The sequence below is a fragment of the Leucoraja erinacea genome, unplaced genomic scaffold (assembly GCF_028641065.1).
Source record: "Leucoraja erinacea ecotype New England unplaced genomic scaffold, Leri_hhj_1 Leri_297S, whole genome shotgun sequence".
NCBI lineage: Eukaryota > Metazoa > Chordata > Chondrichthyes > Rajiformes > Rajidae > Leucoraja > Leucoraja erinaceus.
Window position 1 is genome coordinate 89,163 of NW_026576198.1, and position 27,759 is coordinate 116,921.

A 27,759-nucleotide genomic window follows, 5' to 3' on the forward strand; every position below is an offset into this window, starting at 1 on the left:
CTACGCTCCTCCACTTCTGTTCCTGCCGTCTACTGCAGATCCAGTTACCAGCCCCTGCACGTCGCCCACCACTCGCATGTTCCGTTCTCCTCTGCGTGGCGTGGCTGTCACTAACCGCAGATTCACCCCTCTTGTTTGTGTATCCACTCTGCCGCCTCCAACCCCCTCCACGTCCTTCTCGCCTCCGGGTCTGTCGCCGCCCTTTAATCTTTCCGATGAAGGGGGGGAGGGTTTGGTCCGTACGTGTTCTGGTCGTGACAGTAAACCGCCTGTTAGATATGGTGATATGGCGCGAGTACCCACCATACTTAATCTTCTAAGGGGAAGGATGTAGATTGGTTTATGAATGCAACCAATCATATATATCTTAGCATCACTAATCCCGCCTCACTGTATCATTTATACTAACACCCACTTCTTCCATTACGCAGTTCAGTAGCAGGCTGGAGCCAGTGACTACTAATATGTTGTTAAGTCTGAATGTATATTAAACACTATCTTGAAGTTACACGTGTGTAATGTCTCATTTACACATTCCAAGAAATCCTCTTCCTTAGCATCCCTGCCAATTTGATTCACCCAATCTTTATGTAGATTGAAGTCACCCATTATAACTGGTTTACCTTTGTTGCACGCATTTCTAATGTCTTGTTTGATGCCATCCCCAACTCCACTACTACTGTTAGGTGGCCTGTACACAGCTCCCACTAGCGTTTTCTGCCCCTTAGTGTTTCTTAGCTCTACCCATATCGATTGCACATCCTCCAAGCTAATGTCCTTCCTTTCTATTGCGTTAATCTCCTCTCTAACCGGCTACGCTACCCCACCTCCTTTTCCTTTCTGTCTATCCCTCCTGAATATTGAATATCCCTGGATGTTCAGCTCCCAGCCTTGTTCACTCTGGAGCCATGTCTCCGTGATCTCAACTATATCATAGTCATTAATAACTATCTGCACATTCACATCCACCTTATTATGAATGCTCCTTGCATTGAGGCACAAAGCCTTCAGGCTTGTTTTTACAACACTCTTACCCCTTATACAATTATGTTGAAAAGTGGACCTTTTGATTTTTGCCCTGGATTTGTCTGCCTGCCACTTTTACTTTTGAAGAAGGGTTTCGGCCCGAAACGTTGCCTATTTCCTTCGCTCCATAGATGCTGCTGCATCCGCTGAGTTTCTTCAGCTTTTTTGTGTACCGACGTATGCTGTCCTGCGGGTGACGCCCGGTTATGGTTAGGGCTACGTCTAGGGTGAGGATTAATGTTAGGCTAGGGTTAAGGCTGGGGTTAGAAACATAGAAACATAGAAATTAGGTGCAGGAGTAGGCCATTCGGCCCTTCGAGCCTGCACCGCCATTCAATATGATCATGGCTGATCATCCAACTCAGTATCCCGTACCTGCCTTCTCTCCATACCCTCTGATCCCCTTGGCCACAAGGGCCACATCTAACTCCCTCTTAAATATAGCCAATGAACTGGCCTCAACTACCCTCTGTGGCAGAGAGTTCCAGAGATTCACCACTCTCTGTGTGAAAAAAGTTCTCCTCATCTCGGTTTTAAAGGATTTCCCCCTTATCCTTAAGCTGTGACCCCTTGTCCTGGACTTCTCCAACATCGGGAACAATCTTCCTACATCTAGCCCGTCCAACCACTTAAGAATTTTGTAAGTTAGGGCTAGGGTTAGGGTTAATGTTAGGCTAGGGTTATGGTTGGAGTTAGAGCTAGGGTTAGCTTTAGGGTTCAGGTTAATGTTAGGCTAGGGTTAGCGTTAGGGTTCGGGTTAGGGTTAGGTTAACCTCGCTCTCCCTCCACGTTAGCTAGCTTCAGCAGCGGCGGCGGCGCACTACAGCATTCCACTGCTGGCGGCACCTCTATCGGGTTCTGGCTCTGTGTAGATCTGGCTCTGATACTAGCCAGTGCCACTCCAGCTATTGACCTCACCGCACGTCACTTCTCCAAACCCCCCAGAGGCAGCGGGCTTTTCAAATGGGTACAGGCAATGTTGTCAATGTACCACCCACCTGCTCCGGCCACTGTCTAAATACCCACCACCCATTTTGAAGCAAGGCGAGGGGGCAGAGGGCGGGGGTGTTGTTCCCAAAGTCTGCTTTTATCCCATAGTTAATGTTACTAAAACAGATGATGTGGAGTAGGCTTTGTGCAGAACTATTCGTGGGATCTAGCTGTCACAGGCTGGGTCCACAAATGGTGGCCGTCGGGGAAAGTGGGGGGGGGGGGGAGAAGAGAGGCAGAGGGGGAGAAAGGGATGTGAGGGGAGGGAGGAGTGGAGAAGAATAGAGCGGAATGAAGGGTTGAGAGGGGAGGGGAGATGGGTGGGGGGAGTGGAGAAGGTGGGATGTGGGGGGGGGGGGGGGGGGGGGAGAGGGGAGAGAGGAGTTCAGTCTACACTCACTGAATCCATCCCTGTGACAAGTTAGAGATGGTGATTGGATCTAGAAGCAGATCAATACATCTGTAAATAAAACTGGACAGACATCTTCTCATTTGCACAATTGATTTTATTGTATTAATTTTAATATAATAATGTTTAAAATCCATGCATTGAAGGAAGAATATTTTACAGCCCATAATCCTAACCCTAGCCCTGGCCCTGGCCCTGGCCCTGACCCTAACCAGGCGTCACCTGCAGGACAGCATACGTCAGCGTGTATGTCGTACAACTTGATGGTTCTACGGGCGTCAGTCACTGACGCTCGCAGTCACCGAATAAATGGCAAAGTGGGACATGCCCTTTACAGCAAACAGCCAGTACTGGCGCAGGCAGAGAATATGAGGAACGTTATGTTGCAGAGTTCAAAATGTACTTCAGAAATCTGCATCACGCCACGACCCGTTCTTTTCAAGCATGGGTCTCAATGTCACAGTGCAGGAGGCCACAGAAGATATCAGAGTGGATGGGGGATTAAAATAGTGGGCAGCTGGTAGTGTAGGGTCACTTGTAGAATGAACATTGGTCCTCCACAAACGAATCACTAAATGTCCACTTTGTTTTCTCCATTATAAGGGAGAACATGTTGTTCAAGCCAAGGTATGCAGTGCAACATTAGTAGTTGTTGACCACAATGACTATAATTTTTTGGTGTTGATTTGGGTTGTGTGCTGAACAGTTAAAGAGCCCGATGACAGGTGGGAAGAACCTCTTCTTGATACTGGGGGTCACAATTCTCAAATTCATGCACCACCTTCCCAATAATATCAGAAGCTGGTCAGGGTGGTGTGGGTCTTTGACGATGGTTATCTTCTAGAGGAATCTAAACATCTGTTCCAATATGTGACAAGATGTGTATATAATATAATTTCGTTTGGTTACATGGCATTAATATGAATTAATTGGCGATTTGTGGGCTTGTAGTTCCCCCTCGACACCATTTAGTTATGTACTGTCGAATCATTGAGTTATTTAAACTATTGAGCTGTCTGCAGAGCAGCCGGGAATTCCACCTGGTTTTCAACAATATGGAGAACGTCACTTTTACTCATGCTTGGTTTAGAGATACACAGCGGACACAGGTCCTTCAACCCACTGTCCAGCGATCCCTGCACAGTAACACAAGCCCACACACACGAGGGCCAGTATTGCACTTATATAAAGTATAGAAACCCAAGCCAATTGACACAAATATGTACATGTTTGGAGTGTGGGAGGAAACTGAAGATCTTGGAGAAAACCCACGCAGGCCACGGGGAGAACGTACACACCTCGTACAGACAGCACCCGTAGTCGGGATCGAGCCCGGGTCTCTGGCGCTGCAAGTGCTGTAAGCGCTGTAAGGCAGCAACTCTACCGCCGTGCCACCGTACCGCCCTTTTGAAATTCATACATGGGGTATAGATATCGCAGGAAAGTCTCTCTCTCAACACACTCCAGGAGCAATACAGAGTCAACCACATCAGTGAGTCTGAAAACATTTAAGAAACTGTTAGACAGGTACATGGATAGGACAGGTTTGGAGGGATATGGAACACACGCAGGCAGGTGAGACTTGTGTAGCTGGAACAAGTTGGGCTGAAGGGCCTGTTTCCGCACTGTATCACTCTTTTACTCTATCATATCGATGTCAGGTGAATTTCCTTCCAAAATACTTTACTGAACCTGAAGGTAGCATTTTTCGCATTGACCTGACAATTTACTGGTTAGTTCCTGAATTACTTTTTAATTTTGTTTTCCCAAATTGTTTTAATTAATTTAATTTCTCCAGGCACCATTTGTACACTTGGGAATTCTAACATGGGCAAGACGTTCGGGTTCTGGAGAGTTTTGTAGAGCAGAGGGATTAATAAGTGCAAGTGCGTGGTCCTTGAAGGTGGTCACACGTAGACAGGGTGGTCAAAAAGGCTTTTGGCACATTAGCCTTCATCAGTCAGTGTTGAGTAGACAAGTTAGGAAGTCATGTTGCATACTTATAAGATATTGTCTTCCGTTCTGGTCACCGTGTATTAGGAAAGATGTTGTCAAGCTGGAAAGGGTACAGAAAAGATGTACGAGAATGTTGCCAGGGCTCTAGGGAGAGGTTTAGTAGACTGGGACCCTATTCCTTGGAGCACAGGAGAATGATCTTATAGAGGTGCATAAAATCATTAGAGGAATTGATCAGGTAACTGTGCAGTGTCTCTTGTCCAGAGTAGGCGAATCGAGCGCAAGAGGACATAGCTTTGAGGTGAATGGGAAAAGATTTAATGAGAATCTGGGGTATCTTTTCCAAATCCTCACGTTCGTTGTTTGTTAAGCATTTTCTGCATGGCAGTGTTGCAATTGTCAGTGTTGCTGCTTCACAGTCCCGAAGACCCGCCTTTGATCCTAAGCTCAGGTGCTGTCTGTGTGGAGTTTGTTCCTTCTTCCTCTGCACGTGATTCCTCCGGATGACCCTGATTCCTTCCAAATCAAAGACGTGCTTTTTTTGTGTGGATTAATTGATCACTGTAGATTGTAGATTGTAGGGAGTGGGTTCATTAAATGTTTCCCACTTACTACCTTAGAATGTGGTTGCACAAACTAGGTTTGCTCTGCTGACTGATATGGGCACCTGGCCACGCTCTCTTCTCTCTGATACTATCCAGAAAATGGAACAAGAACCTGAGAATTTTGAACTTCAGCTTCAAGAACAGCTTCTTTCCACCAGGTTCGAACCATCCTGCACAGCATCAAACATCTGTGGTCAGTACACTACTAATGTTGCACTACACACCTTATGTACCAATATGTTCTCCTCTATATTGGAGATAACATAGTGCAGAATAAATGATAAAGGAGCACCTATGCTAATTCTACACGTGACCTGAGCGTCCAGCTGCCCGCAGTTTTAAGGCCCTCGTATCTATTCTGTGGTCTTCACTGTAATACTGACTCATGCTTGAAAAGAACTGGTTATCTTCCATCTCAGCATGATGCAGTCTTTGGACTCAGTATTTAACAGTATTTAAAAAGGTCACTCATATTCTTCGCCTTCACCTGTACTAGCCATTTCTGCTGTCAGACATCTAGCTGCAATATTTCCTCAGTCCGTTACATAGAAATTAGGTGCAGGAGTAGGCCATTCGGCCCATCAAGCCTGCAACGCCATTCAATATGATCACGGCTGATCATCCAACTCAGTATTGCATGCCTGCCTTCTCTCCATAACCCCCTGATCCACATCTAACTCCCTCTTAAATATAGCCAATTAACTAGCCTCAACTACCTTCTGTGGCAGAGAATTCCAGAGATTCACCTCTCTCTGTGTGAAAAATGTTTTTCTCAACTCGGTCCTAAAAGACTTCCCCTTTATTCTTAAACTGTGACCCCTTGTTCTGGACTTCACCAACATCGGGAATAATCTTCCTGCATCTAGCCTGTCCAACCCCTTAAGAATTTTGTACGTTTCTATAAGATCCCCCCTCAATCTTCTAAATTCTAGCGAGTACAAACTGAGTTTATCCAGTCTTTCTTCATATGAAAGTCCTGACATCCCAGGAATCAGTCTGGTGAACCTTCTCTGTACTCCCTCTATGGCAAGAATGTCTTTCCTCAGATTAGGAGACCAAAACTGTATGCAATACTCCAGGTGTGGTCTCACCAAGACCCTGTATAACTGCAGTAGAACCTCCCTGCTCCTATACTCAAATCCTTTTGCTATGAATGCTAACATACCATTCACTTTCTTCACTGCCTGCTGCACCTGCATGCCTACTTTCAATGACTGGTGTACCATGACACCCAGGTCTCGTTGCATCTCCCCTTTTCCTAATCGGCCACCATTCAGATTGCAATCATATATTGTCTTTCCACTGACACCTAGGTAAGCACGCAACAAAAACTTTTCACTATACCTCGGTACACATACGGTCCGTTTCCACAGTATATCTAAACTAAACCACTCTGTATGGGCGATCGATGGTTGGCGCAGACTCAGTGTGCCAAAGGGCCTGTCTCCGTGCTGTATCTCTGAACTCAACTAGTGTGAATGGGTGATTGATGGTCGGCATGGATTTGGTGGGCCGAATTACCTGTTTCCAGATTATATCTTTAAACTAAACCAATGTGTATGGGTGGTCGATAGTCAGCATGCACCTGGTGGGCCGAAGGGCCTGTTTCTGTGCTGTAGCTCTAAACTAGTGTGAAACGAGTGATCGATAGTCGACATTGACTAGCAGAAAGCCCTATTTCCACGCAGTATCTGTAAATGGAACTGTTAGCCCTGGCTAAATTGGACCAGCTAGGACCTCAAAATGGGGTTAAGTTTCAGGGTTGCTGGGAGATTTGGTCAAATTGGAATTACTCTCTGCAGAGCTGGGAGAGGCTGCGAAGAGGTGCCAGAGTGTCTGGAGCTTAGATACAATTTGCAAGCAAAGAATGGGAAGATCTGCAAACCTTGTCAATATGGCGCAAAATGCATTGAATGGATTGGATCGCTGCAAACCAGACATACACCTTATAAATATTTGTAAATAATGTTGCAGAGTTTGACTGCCAAGTGTTGATTGGATGAGGTGTTGAGCCTTGTCTGGGTTTTCTGTAAATCAGGGTAAATCTCGAAGTCCATTTCATATACAATGTATTGCGCAGTTGTATCACTGGGTTTGGGGAATGCCTGTTATGAATGGGGTTAATCAATATCTGTAATTGGGTTATTGACAGACCACCCCAATATGGTTCAGCCCCTCGAGATCCGCGATCACGAGGCTAAGCGTCAATCTTTTGGAAGAGCGGACTGCGTGAACTTCTGGAGAGTCTGTCTGAGCGAGGACTAGAGGGCTTGAACAGGCAACCACAGGGATCGAACCCGCGGTGGGATTATGTAGTGTTTGATCTGTGACGCGCTTTTGGTAAAATAAAATGTAGTTGTTTCAAGTGGTTGATTCAGTGTTTTTACTGAAATGAGACTGGAGGGAAGCTTAGAAACAAACAATTATCAGAACCACAATGAACGGGTTGGTGCGGACTTGGTGGGCCAAACAGCCTGTTTCCATGTAGTAAATCGGAACTAATCAAACTTGAACGGATGAATTTGAAAAGAGAGGGAGAGGTTGAGTAAAGTGCAATTGTCTAGGTCAGTAGAAGGCAGAAGAGTTGAGTAGTGGCCGGCACTTAAGCAGCAGTGCTTAAAAGGTGGGAACCTTAGACCTCAGTAATGAGAGATAAAGATGGCCGCAAATACTCCTGCCAGGAGACCCGGGAGGGACACAAAGATGGCTGGGAAAGGTGTGGGACGTCGGTTCACGGGCAGATTTGGTTGAAGGCGAAGGGGGAAGGCCCTGCAGGAGCCTGGGACTTATCTGGATGGGGAATCGCTCCACATACGGTCCCGACTTTGAACTTGTGTAAATGGCGCCAAAACATGGGGACACCTGCATGTGTAAATATGCAAAAAGAATTTCATTCTGCACTTACACATGTGACAAATAAAGCCGCATTGAACCGTTGATTGATGGTTGGTATGCAGTTGGTGGGCCGAATGGTCTGTTTCCATGCTGCATCTAAAAACTAAACTAGTGTGAAAGGTAATCAATGGTCAGCTCAGTATTAGTGGGCCGAAGGGCCTGTTCCTGCGATGTATCTCAAAAGTAAACCAGTATGAACAGGTCATCGATGCTGGCCGTGGACTTGGTGGGCCGAAGGGCCAATATCCATGGTGTGTATCTCCACACTAAACTAATGTGAATGGGAGATCAATGGTCGGCATGTACTCGATGGGCCAAAGTGCCTGTTTCGACACTGTATCTCTAAACTAAATTTGTGCAAATGATCAATGCAAGGGCCTGTTGCCACGCTGTTTGTCTACACTCAAGGTGTGATCATTAGTCAGCGTGGACTAGTTGGGCCGATTGCTGTGATGTATCTCTCAGCTAAACTCATGTGAATGGGTGACGAGATGGTTGGCTCCTTCTCGGTAGTCTCAATGTCCTGTTTCTGCACTGTATCACTAAACTAAACTGGTGTGATCAATGGTTGGTGTGGGCTCCGTGTGCCAGAAGAAGGGAGGGGAGATGAGTGAAAGGGGGAAATCTACCTTTAATGACCTGGGGTGGGGAGTTGAGGGGTGGGGAGATGAGGGGTGGGGAGTGAGAGGGTTGGGGGGGTGGGGGGAGGTGAGGGGTGGGGAGGTGAGGGGTGGGGAGGTGAGGGGGGAGGGTGAGGGGTGGGGAGGTGAGGGGTGGGGAGTTGAGTGGTGGGGAGGTGAGGGGTGGGGAGTTGAGGGGTGGGGAGGTGAGGGGTGGGGAGGTGAGGGGTGGGGAGTTGAGGGGGGGTGGGGAGGTGAGGGGGGGGGGAGTTGAGGGGTGGGGAGGTGAGGGGTGGGGAGTTGAGGGGTGGGGAGGTGAGGGGTGGGGAGGGTGAGGGGTGGGGAGGTGAGGGGTGGGGAGGTGAGGGGGTGGGGAGGTGAGGGGGTGGGGAGGTGAGGGGGGGGTGGGGAGGTGAGGGGATGGGGATGTGAGGGGATGGGGAGGTGAGGGGGTGAGGGAGGTGAGGGGGTGGGGGAGGTGAGGGGGGGAGGTGAGGGTGGGAGGAGGTGAGGGGGTGGGGGAGGTGAGGGGGGGGGGGGGGTGAGGGGGGTGGGGGGGGGGGGGGGAGGGTGAGGGGGTGGGGGGATGTGAGGGGATGGGGAGGTGAGGGGATGGGGAGGGTGAGGGTGGGGGAGGTGAGGGTGGGAGGAGGTGAGGGTGGGGAGGTGAGGGGGTGGGAAGCGGGAGAGGTGATGGGTGAGGAAGTAGGGAGAGGAGCTTGGCTGCTGGCCTCAGCGATGTCCGCCCCCTACTTCCAGATCCTTCTATCCCTCCTCCTTTGCCTTTCGACTTCCACGCGATTTCCCTGCTCCGATGTCTGGGGCTTCCTAATGCTGTGGGGAGAGAAAAGGGGAGAGAATTATACCAGGGGGAAAGGGAGGGATGGAGGTTGGGGGAGAGATGGTGATGGAGAGATGGGGGGAAGGAGGTAGAGGAGAGTGAGGGTGGGAAGTGAGGGTAGTGGGGGATTGGGGAGAGGGGAAGGAGAGCTGACATTGGATGGGGGGCCTCTCCACCCTCCACTTGCATCTCCTCCACTACCCTCTTCCCCTCACCTCCCTCCCTCCCTCTCCCTCCACCTCACTCCCTCTCCTCCCACCCACGCCCCCCCTTTGCCCCAACTTCACATTCCCCTCTGTCCCACCTCCCTCCCACAGCCCCTCACCCCTTCCGCCCATCTGTCTCCCCTCCCCATCTCCCTCCCCTCCTGTTACCTCTCTCTCTATCCATCCCTCTCTCTCCCCTCTCCCTCCCTCGCCTGCATCTTTCATCCGCTCCTCATTTTACCTTGCTCAATCCATCCCCCTCCCCTCCAACCTCCCCCATCTCTTGCCTGCTCCTCCTCTTACCCCTCTTTCTATCCATCCCTCTCTCAATCCGCCCCTCTCCCCTCCACCCTCCCACACCTCTCGCTTGCTCCGCCTCTTACACTTCTCTACCCTCCCCCCTCCTCCCTCCCTTCCCCCTCCCCCCCTCCGTGACGGTCTCCAGTTCGGGCTCTCCCTCCCAGCCAGGCGGCACCAGACTCGACGAGCTCTCCAACATCCCCGACTCCTGTGTAGACAGAGCGCCGGGAAGGGGGGGAGGAGTAAGAGAGGGAGGGGGATAAGAGGGAGGGGGGTGAGAGAGGGAGGGGGGTGAGAGAGGGAGGGGGGAGAGAGAGGAGGGGGGAGAGAGGGGGGGGAGAGGGAGGGGGGGGAGGGGGAGGGGGGGAGGGGGGGAGGAGAGGGAGGGGGAGGGGGAGGGGGAGAGGGAGGGGGGGAGAGGAGAGGGGAGAGAGGAGGAGGGGGAGAGGAGAGGGAGAGGGAGGGGGAAAGGAGAGGGAGAGGGGAGGGGGAGAGAGAGGGGAGGGAGGGGGGGGGGGGGAGAGGGAGAGGAGGAGAGGGGGGTGGGGGAGAGAGGGGGGGAGAAGTGGGAGGGGAGGGAAAGGGGGGGGAGGGGGGGCAGAGGGAGGGGGAGGGGGGAGGGAGGGAAGAGAGGGGAGAGAGAGGGGGGGAGGGAGGGGAGAGGGGGTGAGGGAGGGCAGCAGAGGGGGAGGGGGGAGGGTGGATGAGGGAGGGGGAAAGGAGGGAGGGGGAAAGGAGGGGGGGGGTAGGAGGGAGGGGGGAGGGGGGGGAAGGAGGGGGGGGGGAGGGGGGGGGGGGAGGAAGGGGGGGGAAGGGGGGGGGGAAGGAGGGGGGGGGGAGGGGGGGGGGGAAGGAGGGGGGGGGAAGGAGGGGGGGGGAAGGAAGGGGGGGGGGGGTAGGGGAGGAGGGGGGGGGAGGAGGGGGGGGGAGGGGGGGGGGGGGGGAAGGAGGGGGAGGGAGGGAAGGAGGGGGGGGGGGGAGGAGGGGGGGGGGGGAGGAGGGGGGGGGGGGGGAGGGGGGGGGGGGGGGGGGGGGGAGGGTGGGGGGAGGGGGGTGGGAGGGGGGAGAAGGGGAGGGGGCAGATAGGGGGGGGGAGGGGGGGGGGGGAGGGGGGGGGAGGGGGGAGGGGAGGGAGGGGGGGGGAGGGGGGGGGGGGGAGGGGAGGGAGGGGGGGGAGGGAGGGGGCGGCGGGGGGCGGGGAGGGGGGGGGGGGGGGGGGGGGGGGGGGGGGGGGGGGGGGGGGGGCGGGGGGGGGGGGGGGAGGGGGGGGGGGGGGGAGGGGGAGAGAGGGGGGAGGGGAGAGAGGGGGAGGGGGAGGAGAGTGGGAGGGGATGAAAGAGCAGGGCACGAAGAGGGGAGTGCGAGGGAAGAGATTGGGAGGGAAGTCAAGGCCAGAGAGAGCATGAAAGTGGAGGGTGAGAGAGGGGGGCAGGGCAAGAGGTAGGATGAGAGAGGGGGGTTGGGAGGGTGAGAGAGGTGGTGGGAGTGGGCAGGACGGAGAGAGGAAGACAAAGGGCAAGTGGAAGAGGGAGGTGGGGCGAGAGTGAGGGAAAGGGGAAGAAGGAGGGAAAGAGGTGGAGAGGTAGAGAGGGGGTGAGCGTGAGAGAGAGGGGGGGTGGACAAGAGAGGGGGAAGGCTAGAGAGAGGGATGGCGAGAAAGTGGGGGTAAAAAGAGGGGGAGGGTTTGGAGAGGAGGGGGTGGAGAGGGTTATACCCACTCTCCCTTTCACTCACTCACCTGGGACATCCATTCAGCGGCCGTAACTTCTTTGGGAGTAGACGGCGTGGAATGGGACCGCGCCTCGGCAGCGGCCTCCTCTATCAGCTAAAGCATGGAGGGAAGGAGGGTGGGAGGGAGGGGTTGAGGGACGGAGGGAGAGAGGGAAGGAAGGAATGAGGGAGGGCGGGTGGGAGAAGGAGTGAATGAGGGAGGGAGAGAGGGAGGGGAGAAAGTGAGAGGGATGGCACTGTTAGTTCAGGTAGTGATGGGAGGACGTTGTGGTGGAGGAGGGGGGAACGACAGTCCCTGTGAGGATAAGGAGCCCCAGAAGATTTCCCGTGAGTGGGTCTTGCCTGGTTTGTGGAGAGCACATTTACTGATCGCTGGTTGAATGATGTACAGCGATGTTGCACATTGGGGGACAACTTTACAGACAATTCACCCACACGTCCTATAATGGTGTTGTGAATTGGGGGACAGTTTTAGAGATTGGAAAGGGTGCCGAGAAAATTTACGCGGCTGTTGCCAGGGCTGGAGGGCCTGAGCTACAGGGAGAGGTTGAGTAGGATGGTACTTTATTCATGGGTCGCAGGAGGACGAGGAGGTGATCCCACAGAGGTGTACAAAATCATGAAAGGAATAGATCAGGTGCCTGTAAATTCACAGTAATTAAATCAGGAACTAGAGGACATAGCTTCCAGGTGAGGGGAGAAAGATTTAATAGGAGCCTGAGGGGCAACATTTTTTTTTCACAAATGGTGGTGGGTGTATGGACCAAGCTGCCGGAGGATGTAGTTGTGGCAGGTAGTATGGCAACGATTAGATAAGACAGATTTAGATGGATAAGGGCCAAATACAGGCAAGTGGAACCTTACGATGGGACATTTTGGGCAATTCTACGTTAAAAAGGGTGCAGCAAAGATATACGAGGATGTTGCAGGACTCGAGGCCCTGAGCTACCTTTTCCACAGAGGGTAGTGGGTGTATGGAACAAGCTGCTGGAGGAGATATTTGAGGCAGGTACGATTGCAGCGCTTAAGGATTGGACAGGTACATGGATAAGATATGTTTGGAAGGATATGGGCCAAAGAGGCGGGTGGGACTAGTGTGGAAAGGACATGTTGGTTGTTGTGGGCAATTTGGGCTGAAAGGCCCGATTCCACGCTGCATGACTCTGTGACAATTCACCCACACATCTTACATTGAGGTCATAGATTTAAGGAAAATTGAGGAACAGACAATTATAGGCTCACCGTGAGAGGGGAAAGATTTGACAGGAACCCGAGGGCTTAGGTTTTTTTTACACAAAGCACGGTGTGTATATATGGAATGAGCTGTCAGAGGAGGTAGTTGAGGCAGGTACTATCACAACATTTAAGAGACATTTAGACAGGTACACTAGATTAAATGGGACCCATTGGGTCCCAGTCACAGAGGTGGCCTCAACGCAACCCATTCCCCAATGTAACATTTCCCCCAACGCAACGTTCTGTAGGCGGGGGGATGGCTTCAGGCAAAGCGTCGGATGGCTTCAGGCAGGAAGGGGGAGGGGGTGAGTGGGGGAGGGGAGATGGGGGAGGGGGGAGGGGGATGTGTGGGGGAGGGGGGGGGTGTGTGTGGGGGAGGGGGTGTGTGTGGGGGAGGGGGTGTGTGTGTGGGGGAGGGGGTGTGTGTGGGGAGGGGGTGTGTGTGGGGGAGGGGGTGTGTGTGGGGGAGGGGTTGTGTGTGGGGGGGTGGTGTGGGGGAGGGGGTGTGTGTGTGGGGGGCATGGGATGGTGTGTGTGGGGGGGGGAGGGGGGGGGGGGGGTGTGGGGGGGGGAGGTGTGGGGGGAGGGTTGGGTGTGTGGGGGGGAGTGGGGAGGGAGGTGGTGGGGCGGGGGTAGGTGGCAGGTGTGGGGGGGGGGGGGGGTGGGGGAGGGGGGGGGGAGGGGGGGGGGGGGGTGGTGGTTGGGGGAGGGGCCGGGGGGGGGAGGGGGGGGGGGTGTGGGGGGGGGGTTGGGTGGCGGGGTGGGGGGGCAGGGGAGAGGGTGTGCGGGGGGGGGGTGGGGGGCGGGGGGGGTGGGTGTAGGGGAGGGGGGTGTAGGGGAGCGGAGGGGGGGGAGTGTAGCGGAGGGGGGATGTAGCGGAGGGGGGATGTAGCGGTGGGGGGTGTAGCGGTGGGGGGGTTGTAGCGGTGGGGGGTGTAGCGGTGGGGGGTGTAGCGGGTGGGGGGATGTAGCGGAGGGGGATAGAAACATAGAAACATAGAAAGTAGGTGCGAGAGTAGACCACCAGGTCCGTCGAGCCCGCACCGCCATTCGCTCATGGCTGAACACTAAACAGACACACTTACCCACAAACAGTAGACCCAAGACACAGAACACAAGACACTACCCTCCCCTTTATACCGCTATCACCCCTCTCCACCCCAAGAACCTCGTGATCTCCTGGGGGAGGCAAAAAACCGGATAAAAACCCAGGTCCAATTCGGGAAAAAAAAATCCGGGAAATTCACCTCCGACCCCAATCCAGGCGATCGACACTTGTCCAGGAGATCACTCAGGTCTTACTATACTAACCATACCTAGGTCCATATCCCTGCCCTCTCCCCGTAGCCCCTTATCCCCTTGGCAGCTAAAAAAACATCTATTTTAGTCTTAAATATATTTAAAGTTTCTGCTTCCACTGCTCCCTGGGGCAGTGAATTCCATAAATTAACCACCCTCTGGGTGAAGAAGTTCTTCCTCATCTCAGTTTTAAAAGAGCCCCCCCTTATTCTGCAACTATGTCCCCTAGTTCTAGTTTCCCCGATCATTGGGAACATCCTCGGTGCATCCACCCGATCAAGGCCCCTCACGATCTTATATGTTTCAATGAGATCGCCTCTCATTCTTCTAAACTCCAAAGAGTAGAGTTCCAGCCTACTTAACCTTTCCTCATATGTCAATCCCCTCATTGCAGGAATTAATCTTGTAAACCTTCGCTGCACTGCCTCCAGGGCTAGTACATCCTTTCTTAAGTATGGACCCCAGAACTGTACACAGTATTCCAAATGTGGTCTCACTAATACTGTGTACAGCTGCAGCAAGACCTCCGTGTTTTTATACTCAATCCCCCTAGCAATAAAGGCCAAAACTCCATTGGCCTTCCTAATTGCTTGCTGCACCTGCATACTAACTTTCAGTGATTCATGTACTAATACCCCTAGATCCCTTTGCGTTGCATTACAACGCAGCTCCTCCTCATTTAGAAAATAACTTGCCCTTTCATTTTTTCTCCCAAAGTGAATGACTTCACATTTATTAGTATTAAATTTCATCTGCCAAGTTGTTGCCCACTCACCTAGCTTATCTATATCCTTTTGCAGACTCTTCCTATCCTCCTCATCCCCTACTTTTCCTCCCATTTTTGTATCGTCCGCAAATTTTGATATATTACACTTGGTTCCCTCCTCCAAATCATTTATATAAATTGTGAACAACTGGGGGTCCCAGCACCGACCCTTGCGGAAACCCCGCTAGTTACCGGTTGCCATCCCGAGTATGAACCATTTATCCCCACTCTCTGCTTCCTATTTGTTAGCCAATCCTCTACCCATGCTAATATATTACCCCCAATCCCATAATTTTTTATTTTTAGCAATAGTCTCTTATGTGGCACCTTGTCAAAAGCCTTTTGGAAGTCCAAGTATACCACATCCACCGGTTCCCCTTTATCCACCCGGGTTGTTACTTCCTCAAAGATGTAGCGGAGGGGGGATGTAGCGGAGGGGGATGTAGCGGAGGGGGATGCAGCGGAGGGGGATGCAGCGGAGGGGGATGCAGCGGAGGGGGATGCAGCGGAGGGGGGATGCGGCGGAGGGGGGGATGCAGGCGGAGGGGGGATGCAGCGGAGGGGGGATGCAGCGGAGGGGGGGATGTAGCGGAGGGGGATGTGGCGGAGGGGGGATGTGGCGGAGGGGGGATGCAGCGGAGGGGGGGATGCAGCGGAGGGGGGGGGATGCAGCGGAGGGGGGATGTGGCGGAGGGGGGAGGGGGGGGGGGTGTGGCGGAGGGGGGATGCAGCGGAGGGGGATGCAGCGGAGGGGGATGCAGCGGAGGGGGATGTAGCGGAGGGGGGTGTAGCGGAGGGGGATGTAGCGGAGGGGGGTGTGGCGGAGGGGGATGCAGCGGAGGGGGGGGGATGTAGCGGTGGGGGGGTGGCGGAGTGGTAGGTGGGGGGATGTAGCGGTGGGGGGATGTGGCGGTGGGGGGATGTGGCGGTGGGGGGGGATGTGGCGGTGGGGGGGATGTAGCGGTGGGGGGATGTAGCGGTGGGGGGGGGGGGGGGGGATGTGGCGGTGGGGGGGTAGTGGGGGGAGGGGCGGTGGGGGGGGATGGCGGAGGGGGGGGGTGTGGGCGGTGGAGGGGGGGGGGGTGTGGCGGAGGGGGGGTGGGGGTGTGGCGGAGGGGGGATGTGGCGGAGGGGGGATGGCGGAGGGGGGATGTGGCGGAGGGGGGATGTGGCGGAGGGGGGGATGTAGCGGTGGGGGGGATGTGGTGGTGGGGGGATGTAGTGGAAGGGGGATGTAGCGGAGGGGGGGGGTGTAGCGGAGGGGGGGGGTGTAGGGGAGACGGGGGTGTAGGGGAAGGGGGTTATAGGGGCGGGGGTTGTAGGGGGGAGGGGGAGTGGGTGCAGAGGAGGGGGTGGGGCGGTGTAGGGGAGGGTGTGGATGGGTGTAGGGGAGGGGGGTAGGTGTAGGGGAGGGGGATGGGTGTAGGGGAGGGGGATGGGTGTAGGGGAGGCGGGGTGTGGGGATGTATGAGCTCAGCGGTTCCCGACCCCGGCCTTGACCTGGCTCCGGACTCACTCAGCTGCTCACGTCCCCAGCGCCTGTCACACTCAGACCCCCCACCCGCGGAACACAGCCCGCCCCCCACCGCAGAACACAGCCCCCCCCCACCGCAGAACACAGCCCCCTTTCCCCCGCAGAACAATGCCCACACTCTGCTGCTCAGCTTTATTCTTGGCAGCTTCTGGATGGGCGTCTTCTGGACATGCTCACAGTCTCAGCCCCGCCACCGGGGCTTTATTCTCCAGCGGTTGCCGAATGGGACGTTACCTTTATGGTGAATGACAGGCGAGAAGACCAATCTGCTGATCTCACGATTTTTTAAAACCTTCATAACTTTTATAATCTTCCACCGATGAGAACAAAACTTGGTGCGCTTGGAGCAGAGGAGAACAGTGAGTAAGGTGGCGAAAAATCCTAGCGATATAGGATATCGTTTTTGCGCAAATTTAAAAACAACGCAGACCGGAAGTGATCAAGATTTATTTTAGTAATAGTATAGATAAATAGATAGATGGATAGGGTAGGTTTAGAGGGATGTGGGCCAAATGCAGGCTGGTGGGACTAGTATAGATGGGGCATGTAGAGCCGAAGGGCCTGTTTTCCTGCTTTATTACTCTATGAATCCTACCCATGTACCTGTCTAAATGTTTCTTAAACAATGTTTGAGTCCTGTAAACATTCTCGTAAATCTTCTGCACTCTTTCCAGTTTATATACCTGCACCCTATATAACTGCAACATGACCTCCCAACTTCTAAACTCAATATTCTGACTGATGAAGACAAATGTGGCAAAAGTATTTTTGATCACCCAATCCACCCTCTCTCCTAACATCCTTGCCCACACAATTTACACACAATTCACCACCGCACCTACAATGTCCCACAGGAACATTATAAATATTGGGACAATTTTGCAGACAATTATATGTTTAAGGGCCTGTCCCACTTTCACGACGTCGTAGGAGGTCATAGGTAGATCAAAGGTAGGACATGATGCTAGTCGTAGGTACTCGTGGCATCAAGTAGGTCGAGTCGTTTTTCTAGCCTGATGAAAAATGTCTACGAATAAAAAAGGTTGTGAATTAGGTCGTGAAGGTGGGACAGGCCCTTCAAGGTGAGGGGGTGCAAGATTAAATAGGAATCACCTATTCACCAGATCACCAGAAATCACCAGAAATGCGACCAGCAGGGGTGCCGGCGAGATGGCATCTTTTTGTTATTTTTAGTGTTGTTAAAAGTTTGATTGAATGTACTTTGGTTTGTTTTATGTCGGGGGAGGGATCGGGGGAAACTTTTTTTTCAGGTTCTTACCTTCCCGGAGATGTGATCATTTTTCGGATCACATTCTCTGGGTTCCGCGACCTACTATCGCTGGAGCTGGAAGCCGCCTCGGACTGTCGTGAGCCCCACAGCTGGGCGCAGATTTAACATCGGAGCGAATCCCTTGCCTGGGATCGCTCCCACTGCGACCACTGTGGACTTACCATCAAGGGCTCGCAGTCTCGGGAGAGGCTAGTAGGGAGCTCCAACGTCGCGGAAGGTTCGACCGGCCCCGACATGAGGTTTGATCGCCCGGAAGCTGACAACCCCCCGATGCAGGAGCTGAACGCCTCAACGCAGAGGGCCCGAACGCCACCGGCTACGGGAGTCAAGATCATCCCATTAAGGGGGTCTCGAAGCCCCCGACTAAGGAAGAACATAAGGGAAGAACTTGAACTTTATTTCACCTTCCATCAAAGTGAGGAATGTGTAGGAGTCACTGTGGTGGATGTTCATGTTAAAATGTGTTTTAACCATATAACCATATAACCATATAACAATTACAGCACGGAAACAGGCCCTACAAGTCCATGCCGAACAAATTTTTTTCCCCTTAGTCCCACCTGCCTGCACTCGTACCATAACCCTCCATTTCCTTCTCATCCATATGCCTATCCAATTTATTTTTAAATGATACCAATGAACCTGCCTCCACCACTTCCACTGGGAGCTCATTCCACACCGCCACCACTCTCTGCGTAAAGAAGTTCCCCCTCGTATTACCCCTAAACTTCTGTCCCTTAATTCTGAAGTCATGTCCTCTTGTTTGAATCTTCCCTATTCTCAAAGGGAAAAGCTTGTCCACATCAACTCTGTCTATCCCTCTCATCATTTTAAAGACCTCTTTCATCAGGTCCCCCCTTAACCTTCTGCGCTCCAGAGAATAAAGACCTAACTTATTCAACCTATCTTTTGAGTCTGTTGCTTTTAATTGTATGACTGGCCTGGCCAATGAAATTCCTCGTATGTTGCAAAACATACTTGGCGAATAAAATCTGATTCTGATTCTGAATCTGAATCTCTGGGGTAACTTTTTTTTACACAAAGGTTGGTAGGTATATGAAACGTGCTGCCAGAGGAGAGGCAGGTACTTTGCAACATTTAGACTTGTACGTGGATAGATTCAGTTTCAGAGCATAGGAACAGGCCATTCGGCCCAATTTGCCTATGCCATCCAACATGTTGCACCTACACTGCCCAATTGGCCCATATCCCTCTAAACCTATCCGATCCATGTACCTGTCCAAATGTTCAGGACTCGAGGGCCTGAGCTATTGGGAGAGGTTAAGCAGACTATGATTCAATTCCTTGGAGTGCAAGAGGATGATAGGTTACCTCATAGAGGAATACAAAATCATGAGAGCTACAAATACGGCGTAGACGAACAGAGTCTCTTGCCTGGTCTCTTGCCTCTTGAGTCAGGGAATTAAGAACCAGGGGAGATAGGTTTAAGGTGAATGGGGAAAGATTTCATAGGAATTGAGAACTTATTCACACAAAGGGATGTGGGTTTATCAAACAACATACTAGACGAGGTCGGTGTGGCAGGTACCATTGCAACATTTAAGAAACATTTAAACAGGTGCATGGGTAGAAACATAGAAAATAGGTGCAGGAGTAGGCCATTCGGCCCGTCAATATGATCATGGCTGATCATCCAACTCAGTATCCTGTACCTGCCTTCTCTCCATACCCCCTGATCCCTTTAGCCACAAGGGCCACATCTAACTCCCTCTTAAATATAGCCAACGAACTGGCCTCAACTACCTTCTGTGGCAGAGAATTCCAGAGATTCACCACTCTCTGTGTGAAAAATGTTTTCCTCATCTCCATATAACCATATAACATATTGTTATATGGAGATAAGGAAAAACATTTTTCACACAGAGAGTGGTGAATCTCTGGAATTCTCTGCCACAGAAGGTAGTTGAGGCCAGTTCGTTGGCTATATTTAAGAGGGAGTTAGATGTCTCCAAGGAAAGATATCTCGGTCCTAAAAGATTCCCCCCATATCCTTAAACTGTGACCCCTTGTTCTGGACTTCCCCAACATCGGAAACAATCTTCCTGCATCTAGCCTGTCCAACCCCTTACGAATTTTGTAAGTTTCTATAAGATTCCCCCCTCAATCTTCTAAATTCTAGCGAGTACAGTAAGTAAGTAAGTTTTATTTATATAGCACGTTTTAAGTCAACTCACATTGACACCAAAGTGCTTTACATAAATTAAATAATAAGTTCCATTACAAACCATAAAAAAAGGTTAAAAAAAAAAATGAATAAAATGGACACAACACATTATAGAGTTCAATACAAACGTCCCCCCACAGCAGAATCAAAACTTTCCACTGTGGGGAAAGGCACCAGAAAGTTTGTGGTGCCTTTCCCCACAGTAAACCTCCGTGAAACACCCGAGGACGGCCACAGCGCATTTGTGGCCTTGCAGCCAGTCCGATGATTTTCAGGGCCCTCTTGCCGTGAAGACAAAAACAGGAAAGCAGACTATTATCTAAATGGCGGCCGATTGGGAAAGGGGGAGATGCAGCGAGACCTGGGTGTCATGGTACACCAGTCATTGAAGGTAGGCATGCAGGTGCAGCAGGCAGTAAAGAAAGCGAATGGTATGTTAGCTTTCATTGCAAAAGGATTTGAGTATAGGAGCAGAGAGGTTCTACTGCAGTTGTACAGGGTATTGGTGAGACCACACCTGGAGTATTGCGTACAGTTTTGGTCTCCAAATCTGAGGAAGGACATTATTGCCATAGAGGGAGTGCAGAGACGGTTCACCAGACTGATTCCTGGGATGTCAGGACTGTCTTATGAAGAAAGACTGGATAGACTTGGTTTATACTCTCTAGAATTTAGAAGATTGAGAGGGGATCTTATAGAAACTTACAAAATTCTTAAGGGGTTGGACAGGCTAGATGCAGGAAGATTGTTCCCGATGTTAGGGAAGTCCAGGACAAGGGGTCACAGCTTAAGGATAAAGGGGAAATCCTTTAAAACCGAGATGAGAAGAACTTTTTTCACGCAGAGAGTGGTGAATCTCTGGAACTCTCTGCCACAGAGGGTAGTTGAGGCCAGTTCATTGGCTATATTTAAGAGGGAGTTAGATGTGGCCCTTGTGGCTAAGGGGATCAGGGGGTATGGAGAGAAAGCAGGTACGGGATACTGAGTTGGATGATCAGCCATGATCATTTTGAATGGCAGTGCAGGCTCGAAGGGCCGAATGGCCTACTCCTGCACCTAATTTCTATGTTTCTATGCTTTTATGTTTCTAAGATGAAACTTCAGCTTCGGGTGAAACATTCCTCAGCGGCTTGGAAACGTTTGGAGTGGCTGCCTCCTCCCCGGAGACCGGGGCACTCGTAGCCCTCAGGCCGCGCCGGTTGGAGCTCCGACCCCGGCAAACTTGAACCCTGGCTCTGCGGCGCTCCAAATCCAGCGCCGCCCATGGCTGGACGCCCGCAGCCCCAGCTCCGCGATGTTTGGATCGACGGCCACAGCGCTCCGGAGCTCACCGCACGGCGACCCGGTAAGGTATCGCCCGCTCCGTGTTGGTATCCCAGCGCTGCACCACCGCCGCCGAAGCTGTAGTCCCGGCCGGCCCCGACAGGAAACGCCGCTCCATTCTCGATGGTAGGCCGCGAGGACGGGGCGAAGAAGCAGCTTGGAGGGATGCTGCCTCTCCGACCAGGTAGGTGACTAACAAATAAAGTTTCCCCCTTCCCCACCCCCACCCCCCACATAGAAGACCTCCACTAACATTTTTTAACAGGACTTAAAATAAAATAAAATAAAAAAAGGTGTAGAGATGGACTGTGGGCAGGCTGCCATACACAGACGGCGCCCACTCCCGTACATCCGGCATCTTTACAAACCGAGTCTATCCAGTCTTTCTTCATATGAAAGTCCTGACATCCCAGAAATCAGTCTGGTGAACCTTCTCTATACTCCCGCTATGGCAAGAATGTATTTCCTCAGATTAGGAGACCAAAACTGTACGCAATACTCCAGGTGTGGTCTCACCAAGACCCTGTACAACTGCAGTAGAATGCTCCTATACTGAAATCCTTTTGCTATGAATGCTAACATACCATTCGCCTTCTTCACTGCCTGCTGCATCTGCATGCCTACTTTTAATGACTGGTGTACCATGACACCCAGGTCTCGTTGCATCTCCCCCTTTCCTAATTGGTCACCATTCAGATAATAGTCTACTTTCCTGGTTTTGCCACCAAAGTGGATAACCTCACATTTATCCACATCATACTGCATCTGCCATGCATTTGCCCACTCACCCAGCCTATCCAAGTCACCTTGCAGCCTCCTAGCATCCTCCTCACAGCTAACACTGCCCCCCAGCTTCGTGTCATCTGCAAACTTGGAGATGTTGCTTTCAATTCCGTCGTCCAAATCATTAATATATATCGTAAATAGCTGGGGTCCCAGCACTGAGCCTTGCGGTACCCCACTAGTCACTGCCTGACATAGCGAAAAGGACCCGTTTACTCATACTCTTTGATTCCTGTCTGCCAGCCAGTTCTCTATCCACATCAATACTGAACCCCCAATACCGTGTGCTTTAAGTTTGTATACTAATCTCTTATGTGGGACCTTGTCGAAAGCCTTCTGAAAGTCCAGATATAACACATCCACTGGTTCTCCCTTATCCACTCTACTAGTTACATCCTCGAAAAATTCTATAAGATTCGTCAGACATGATTTACCTTTCATAAATCCATGCTGACTTTGTCCAATGAATTCACCACTTTCAAAATGTGCTGCTATCCCATCTTTAATAACTGATTCTAGCAGTTTTCCCACTACCAACGTTAGACTAACTGGTCTGTAATTCCCCGTTTTCTCTCTCCCTCACTTTTTAAAAAGTGGGGTTACATTAGCTACCCTCCAATCCTCAGGAACTACTCCAGAATCTAAAGAGTTTTGAAAAATTATCACTAATGCATCCACTATTTCTGGGGCTACTTCCGTAAGTACTCTGGGATGCAGCCTATCTGGCCCTGGGGATTTATCGACCTTTAATCCATTCAATTTACCTAACACCACTTCCCGGCTAACCTGGATTTCACTCAGTTCCTCCATCTCATTTGACCCCCGGTCCCCTGTTATTTTCGGCAGATTATTTATGTCTTCCTTAGTGAAGACAGAACCAAAGTAGTTATTCAATTGGTCAGTCATGTCCTTGTTCCCCATGATCAATTCACCTGTTTCTGACTGCAAGGGACCTACATTTACTAATCTTTTTCTCTTCACATATCTAGGGCAACTTTAGATGGATCAGAGCCAAACGCAGGCAGGTGGGAAGAGTGTCGATGGGACATGTTCGTTGGCGTGGGTGATTTTGGGCTGAGGGGCTGTTTCCACACATTAAGACTCTATGACTATATGACCCTTTGACAATTCACCCACACATCCTAGTATATAGGATGGTGCTAGTCTACGAGATGATCGCTGGTCAACGCAGTTTACAATTTTTACCTAAACCAATTATCCGACAAACCTGCGCATCTTTGGAGTGTGGGAAGAAACCGGATGTGGGATCTTGTACATTACAAGGAGTGACATTTCCAGGAATGGTGTTTCTGATAAGCAAAAGCTGTGTCTCTGGGAACTTCAGTAAGGTGTCAGCCGACTGCAGAGCAATGTAAAGCCCCTGTCCCACGATGCAAGTTTACCCAAGAGCTCTCCCAAGTTTAAAAAAAAAAATCAAACTCGTGGTAAGTACGTAAAATGTACGTAGCGGGTACGTCGGAGCTCGTGGATGTCTCTTAGTGGCTCGTAATGCTAAAGGCAGGTACTCGGGAAGCACGGTAACTCGTGAAGTTCTTTCAACACTGTGAAAAATTTCCAAGCGTTAAAAAAATACTTGTGATGAAGTACCATGAGTTTGATTTTTTTTTAAACTCAGGAAAGCTCTCGGGTAAACTCGCATCATGGGATAGGGGCTTAACTCCTGCGGCTTTCACCCTGGATAGCTGTATTCAAAGGGCATCAATCATTCAGTGAGGATAAGGAAGCTTGTTTTTCAACAGTGTCTTAGAAACATAGAAATTAGGTGCAGGAGTAGGCCATTCGGCCCTTCGAGCCTGCACCGCCATTCAATTTGATGATAGCTGATCATCCAACTCAGTATCCCGTACCTGCCTTCTCTCCATACCCCCTGATCCCCTTAGCCACAAGTGCCACATCTAACTCCCTCTTAAAGATAGCCAATGAACTGGCCTCAACTACCCTCTGTGGCAGAGAGTTCCAGAGATTCACCACTCTCTGTGATCTGTTCCGTAAAAGTGCTAGTCCAATGTCTCTCGTCTGTGTCTCGTCATGTTCAGTCTTCAGTCCTTTAGTAAGAGTTCCATAGTTTCTTTGTTTTGTTAGGTACGATGTGTTCAGTTTTAAGTTAAGGTGTGCAGATATTTTATGGCTTTGCTCTGATGCTGTACGAACGTTTGCTTGAAAAAAAAGTTTTAAAACGCCACTATTGGACTTAGTATATCATTGACAATCAGTGATCCTACATCAGAGCCCCAGAGAAATCCCACACGGTCACAGGGAAAACGTATAAACTGGAACCTAGGCCTCTGGCGCTCTGCTACTATATGGTCTATATGGAGATGGCCTCTATCGAACACGTGCCGGTCGTGTTTGCAGGCCGGTCGTGAAGTATCCGGACTATGTTTGACTTTCCACCAGTCTGTCATCGGTGGTGATATTTGCTTTGCTTCGTTATGGGTATACATCGTTATTGATTCTTTAAGAGGGGGGGAGATGTAGATTAGTGGCTCATGCTACGAGTCACGCATATGTAGTTATGCCCACTAGCTTGTTAGCGTCGCAGCATGCTGCATTCCGTTGGTCTTCAAGTGAACTCTTAAGTAAACTCTATATCATCTGACATGGTGTGAGGCCACTGTTATTATAAGGACTACAAATCAACACCGCCCTATTCCTTTCACAATGTTGTACACCTCTATAAGGTCAAGCGTCATAAGGCAACTGAACCATTCAACCAACAACTAGAGAGCAGTCCTGAGCTACTATCTACCTTATTGGAGGCAGTTGGACAATCTTTGATCAGAATTTACTGGACTTTATCTTGCACTACACGTCATTCACATTCCCTTTATCCTGTATCTCTTTCAGCTGACTGGTTAGCACGCAACAAAAAACTTTTCACTGTGACAATAAACTAAACTGAAAACTTATTCATGCTTCTGAGTTCCAAGGAATAAATACCAAGATTTCCCTACCCCAGAGGTTAAAGACTCTGTGTCTACCCAATCTATTCCTCTCATGGTTTAGTACACCTCAATTAGTCTGATGAAAGTCCTCGACACGAAACGTCACCCATTCTTTCTCTCGAGATGCTGCCTGTCCTGCTGAGTTACTCCAGAATTTTGTGCAAGTACAACCTGGAGATGCAGAGACAGGTGCACCACTCCCCCTCCTACTCCCACCATCCTCCCTCCCAAACCCACTCCCCCACCGCTTCCTTCCTCTCCCCTTGTTCCCCACCTCTCTCCCCCACCTTCCTCCCTCCATCTCCTCTCCCCCCCCTTCCCCCATCTCCTCTCCCCCCCCCCCCCCCCCCTCCCTCACTGACGCCATCTCTCCACCCCCCCACCTCCTCTAGTTACCCCCTCTCTCTGGTTGTCCCCAATCTCACCTTCCACTACCCTCCCCTCACTGAACTAACCCTGTGCTCCCCACCCCCCCTCCAGCATCCTGTGTTGCCAGCATCCTGGCAACATCCTCGTAAATCTTCTCTGCACCCTTTCCATCTTTCCTATAACATGATGACAAAGATCTACATGTGATCTCACAAATGTTTTATATAACTGCAATATGACCTTCCAACTTCAAAATACTCTGACTGATGAAGGCCAATGTGCTGAAAGCCTTTTTTAATACACACTATCTACCTTGAAGGAACTAACCCGGAACTATGTACCTGCACTCCTAGACCCCTCTGCTCTACAACACTCCCCAGAGCCCAATTATTCACTCTGTAGGTCTCGTGCAACTTATACTGCTCAAAATGCAACACTTCACATTTCACTGTATTCCATCAAACATTCCTCAGCCCACCTGCCCAACCGACTTAGATCCAAAAGGTAGTAGAGTGAGAAAGGAAGAGAGGTGTGGCCCTCGAGTCCTGGCAACATTCTTGTATATCCAGGCACCATCCTCGGGTTGGTGGGGAGCGGTGGAGATGGAGGGGGAGGGCTGTGTAGGGGAGGATCATAAGTGATAGGAGCAGAATTAGGCTATTCGGCCCATCATCTACTCTGCCATTCAATAATGGCTGATCTATCTCACTCTCCTAACTGCATTCTGCTGCCTTCTTCCCATAACCCATGACACCCATACTAATCAAGGAGGGGGAAGGAAAGGCCACTTACCAGCTTGGCCACGTACAGCTGTTCCATCTGCTCCAGTTCCTCATTGAGCTGCTCCTGGATGACCCGCTCCTTCAGGTAGGCATCTATCTCCATGCCCATTTCAGCCTCTGCCTCCTTGTCCTGGAACGGGGGAAGCACAGGGTTAGTTCAGTGAGGGGAGGGGGGGAGGTGAGATCGGGGAACAACTAGAGGGGGGGGTAATTGGAGGGGGGGGGGGGGGGAGAGGAGATGGGGGAAGAAGGTGGGTAACAAAGGGAGAGGAAGGAAGGGGTGGGGAAGGGGGAGTTGGCTAGGGAGGGAGGACGGTAGGAGTAGGAGGGGGAGTGGTGCACCTGTCTCTGTATATCCAAGTTGTCATTGTGCTTGTACAGCCAGTGGGCCAGGTAGTCGATGGGGTCCAGGGGCCGCCGCTCAGCCACCTCCGCCAGCCCCTCCGCCAGCCCCGAGCCCAGCACATCCCGCAGGTAGTTGGAGTCCATGCTGGTCCCTGGTGGCGAGGGGAAGGGGGGGGGAGAGAGGGTTGGGGGAAGAGGGGGTGGGGGGGGAGCGAGGTGTGGGGTGGGGGGGGGGGGGGGGGGGGGGGGGGGAGAGAGAGAGAGGGAGGGGAAGGGGGGGAAAGGAAGGGGGGGAGGGAGGGAGGGAGGGAGAGAGAGAGAGGGACGGAGACAGGGAGGGAAGTGAGGGGAAAGGAGAGAGAGATGGTGAGCGTGAGGGAGGTGACGGTAGGGTTTGTGGGTGACGGGGAGGGGTAGGGAGGCGCTCACTCCCTCTGGTCACCGGTTGCTATGTGGAACTCGACCGCACCGCCGGAGGTGGCGGTAACTAGGGGTGGGGAGAAGTACGTCATCGAGTGCGCATGACGCAACTCCAGACGCGTCATCACATGTCGGTCACGTCTCCCAGGCCTCTCTCATTAAAGATCCGCGAAAAGATCTTTGTCTCTCATCACGAGTCAGCAGGTGCGGCTCCCCCCCCCCCCCCCCCCCCCCTCACCCTCACGCCCAAGCCCCCGCCCCCCCCCCCCCCACGCCTCAAGCGCCCGCCCCCGAAGCTATGCCCCCCCAGCCTCAAGCTCCGCCCCCGAAGCTATGCCCCCCCCCACGCTCAGGCTCCGCCCCCGAAGCTATGCCCCCCCCACGCGCCTCAAGCTCCGCCCCCGAAGCTATGCCCCCCCCCGAGGCTCCGCTGTGCCCCCCCCCCCACGCCTCAGGCTCCGCCCCCGACGCTGGCTCCGCCCTCGACGCTGGCTCCGCCCCATGTGACTACGTCACGCTAAACAGGTCGTGCCGCTTGGTTCTTGGTTTCTTGGTCCTCCAAAATATTCCAAATGGAATTTAAACTGGAGGTGGTGAAGGGATGACTTAAGCCAGAAAGAGTTATTGGGAAGAAAGAGGTACTTTAAATTTAGTTGCATCTGGTTGGGTGACTATTGTTAGGTGGAGATTATTCCATGCTTTAATTGTGCGGGGGAAGAACGAATTGCTGTACACATCTGTCTTTGTAGCTGGGATCACAAATTGGATCAAATGCCCTTGTCTGTTCCTAATTGGTTTGGGTTTGGTGTAGGTCTTGTAGTCTATGTCGAGCTGACCATTTTGTAAAAACAGGTCAAACGGTGAGCTTCACGTCTTGGAGA

The 27,759-nt window shown here is 51.8% G+C and overlaps 1 protein-coding gene across 1 annotated transcript; it reads right to left on the reverse strand.

Moving 5' to 3' along the window:
- Positions 1-26,994, reverse strand: LOC129693450 (uncharacterized). Its single transcript, XM_055630265.1, has 7 exons — positions 26,888-26,994; positions 26,456-26,610; positions 26,124-26,243; positions 11,587-11,673; positions 9,942-10,056; positions 9,255-9,335; positions 1-248 (listed from the first exon to the last, which is right to left on the reverse strand). The coding sequence occupies exons 2-7, from the start codon at positions 26,600-26,602 to the stop codon at positions 1-3; spliced, it is 798 nt and encodes a 265-aa protein (XP_055486240.1). The 5' UTR covers positions 26,603-26,610; positions 26,888-26,994.
- Between the last annotated feature and the right edge of the window lie 765 nt (positions 26,995-27,759).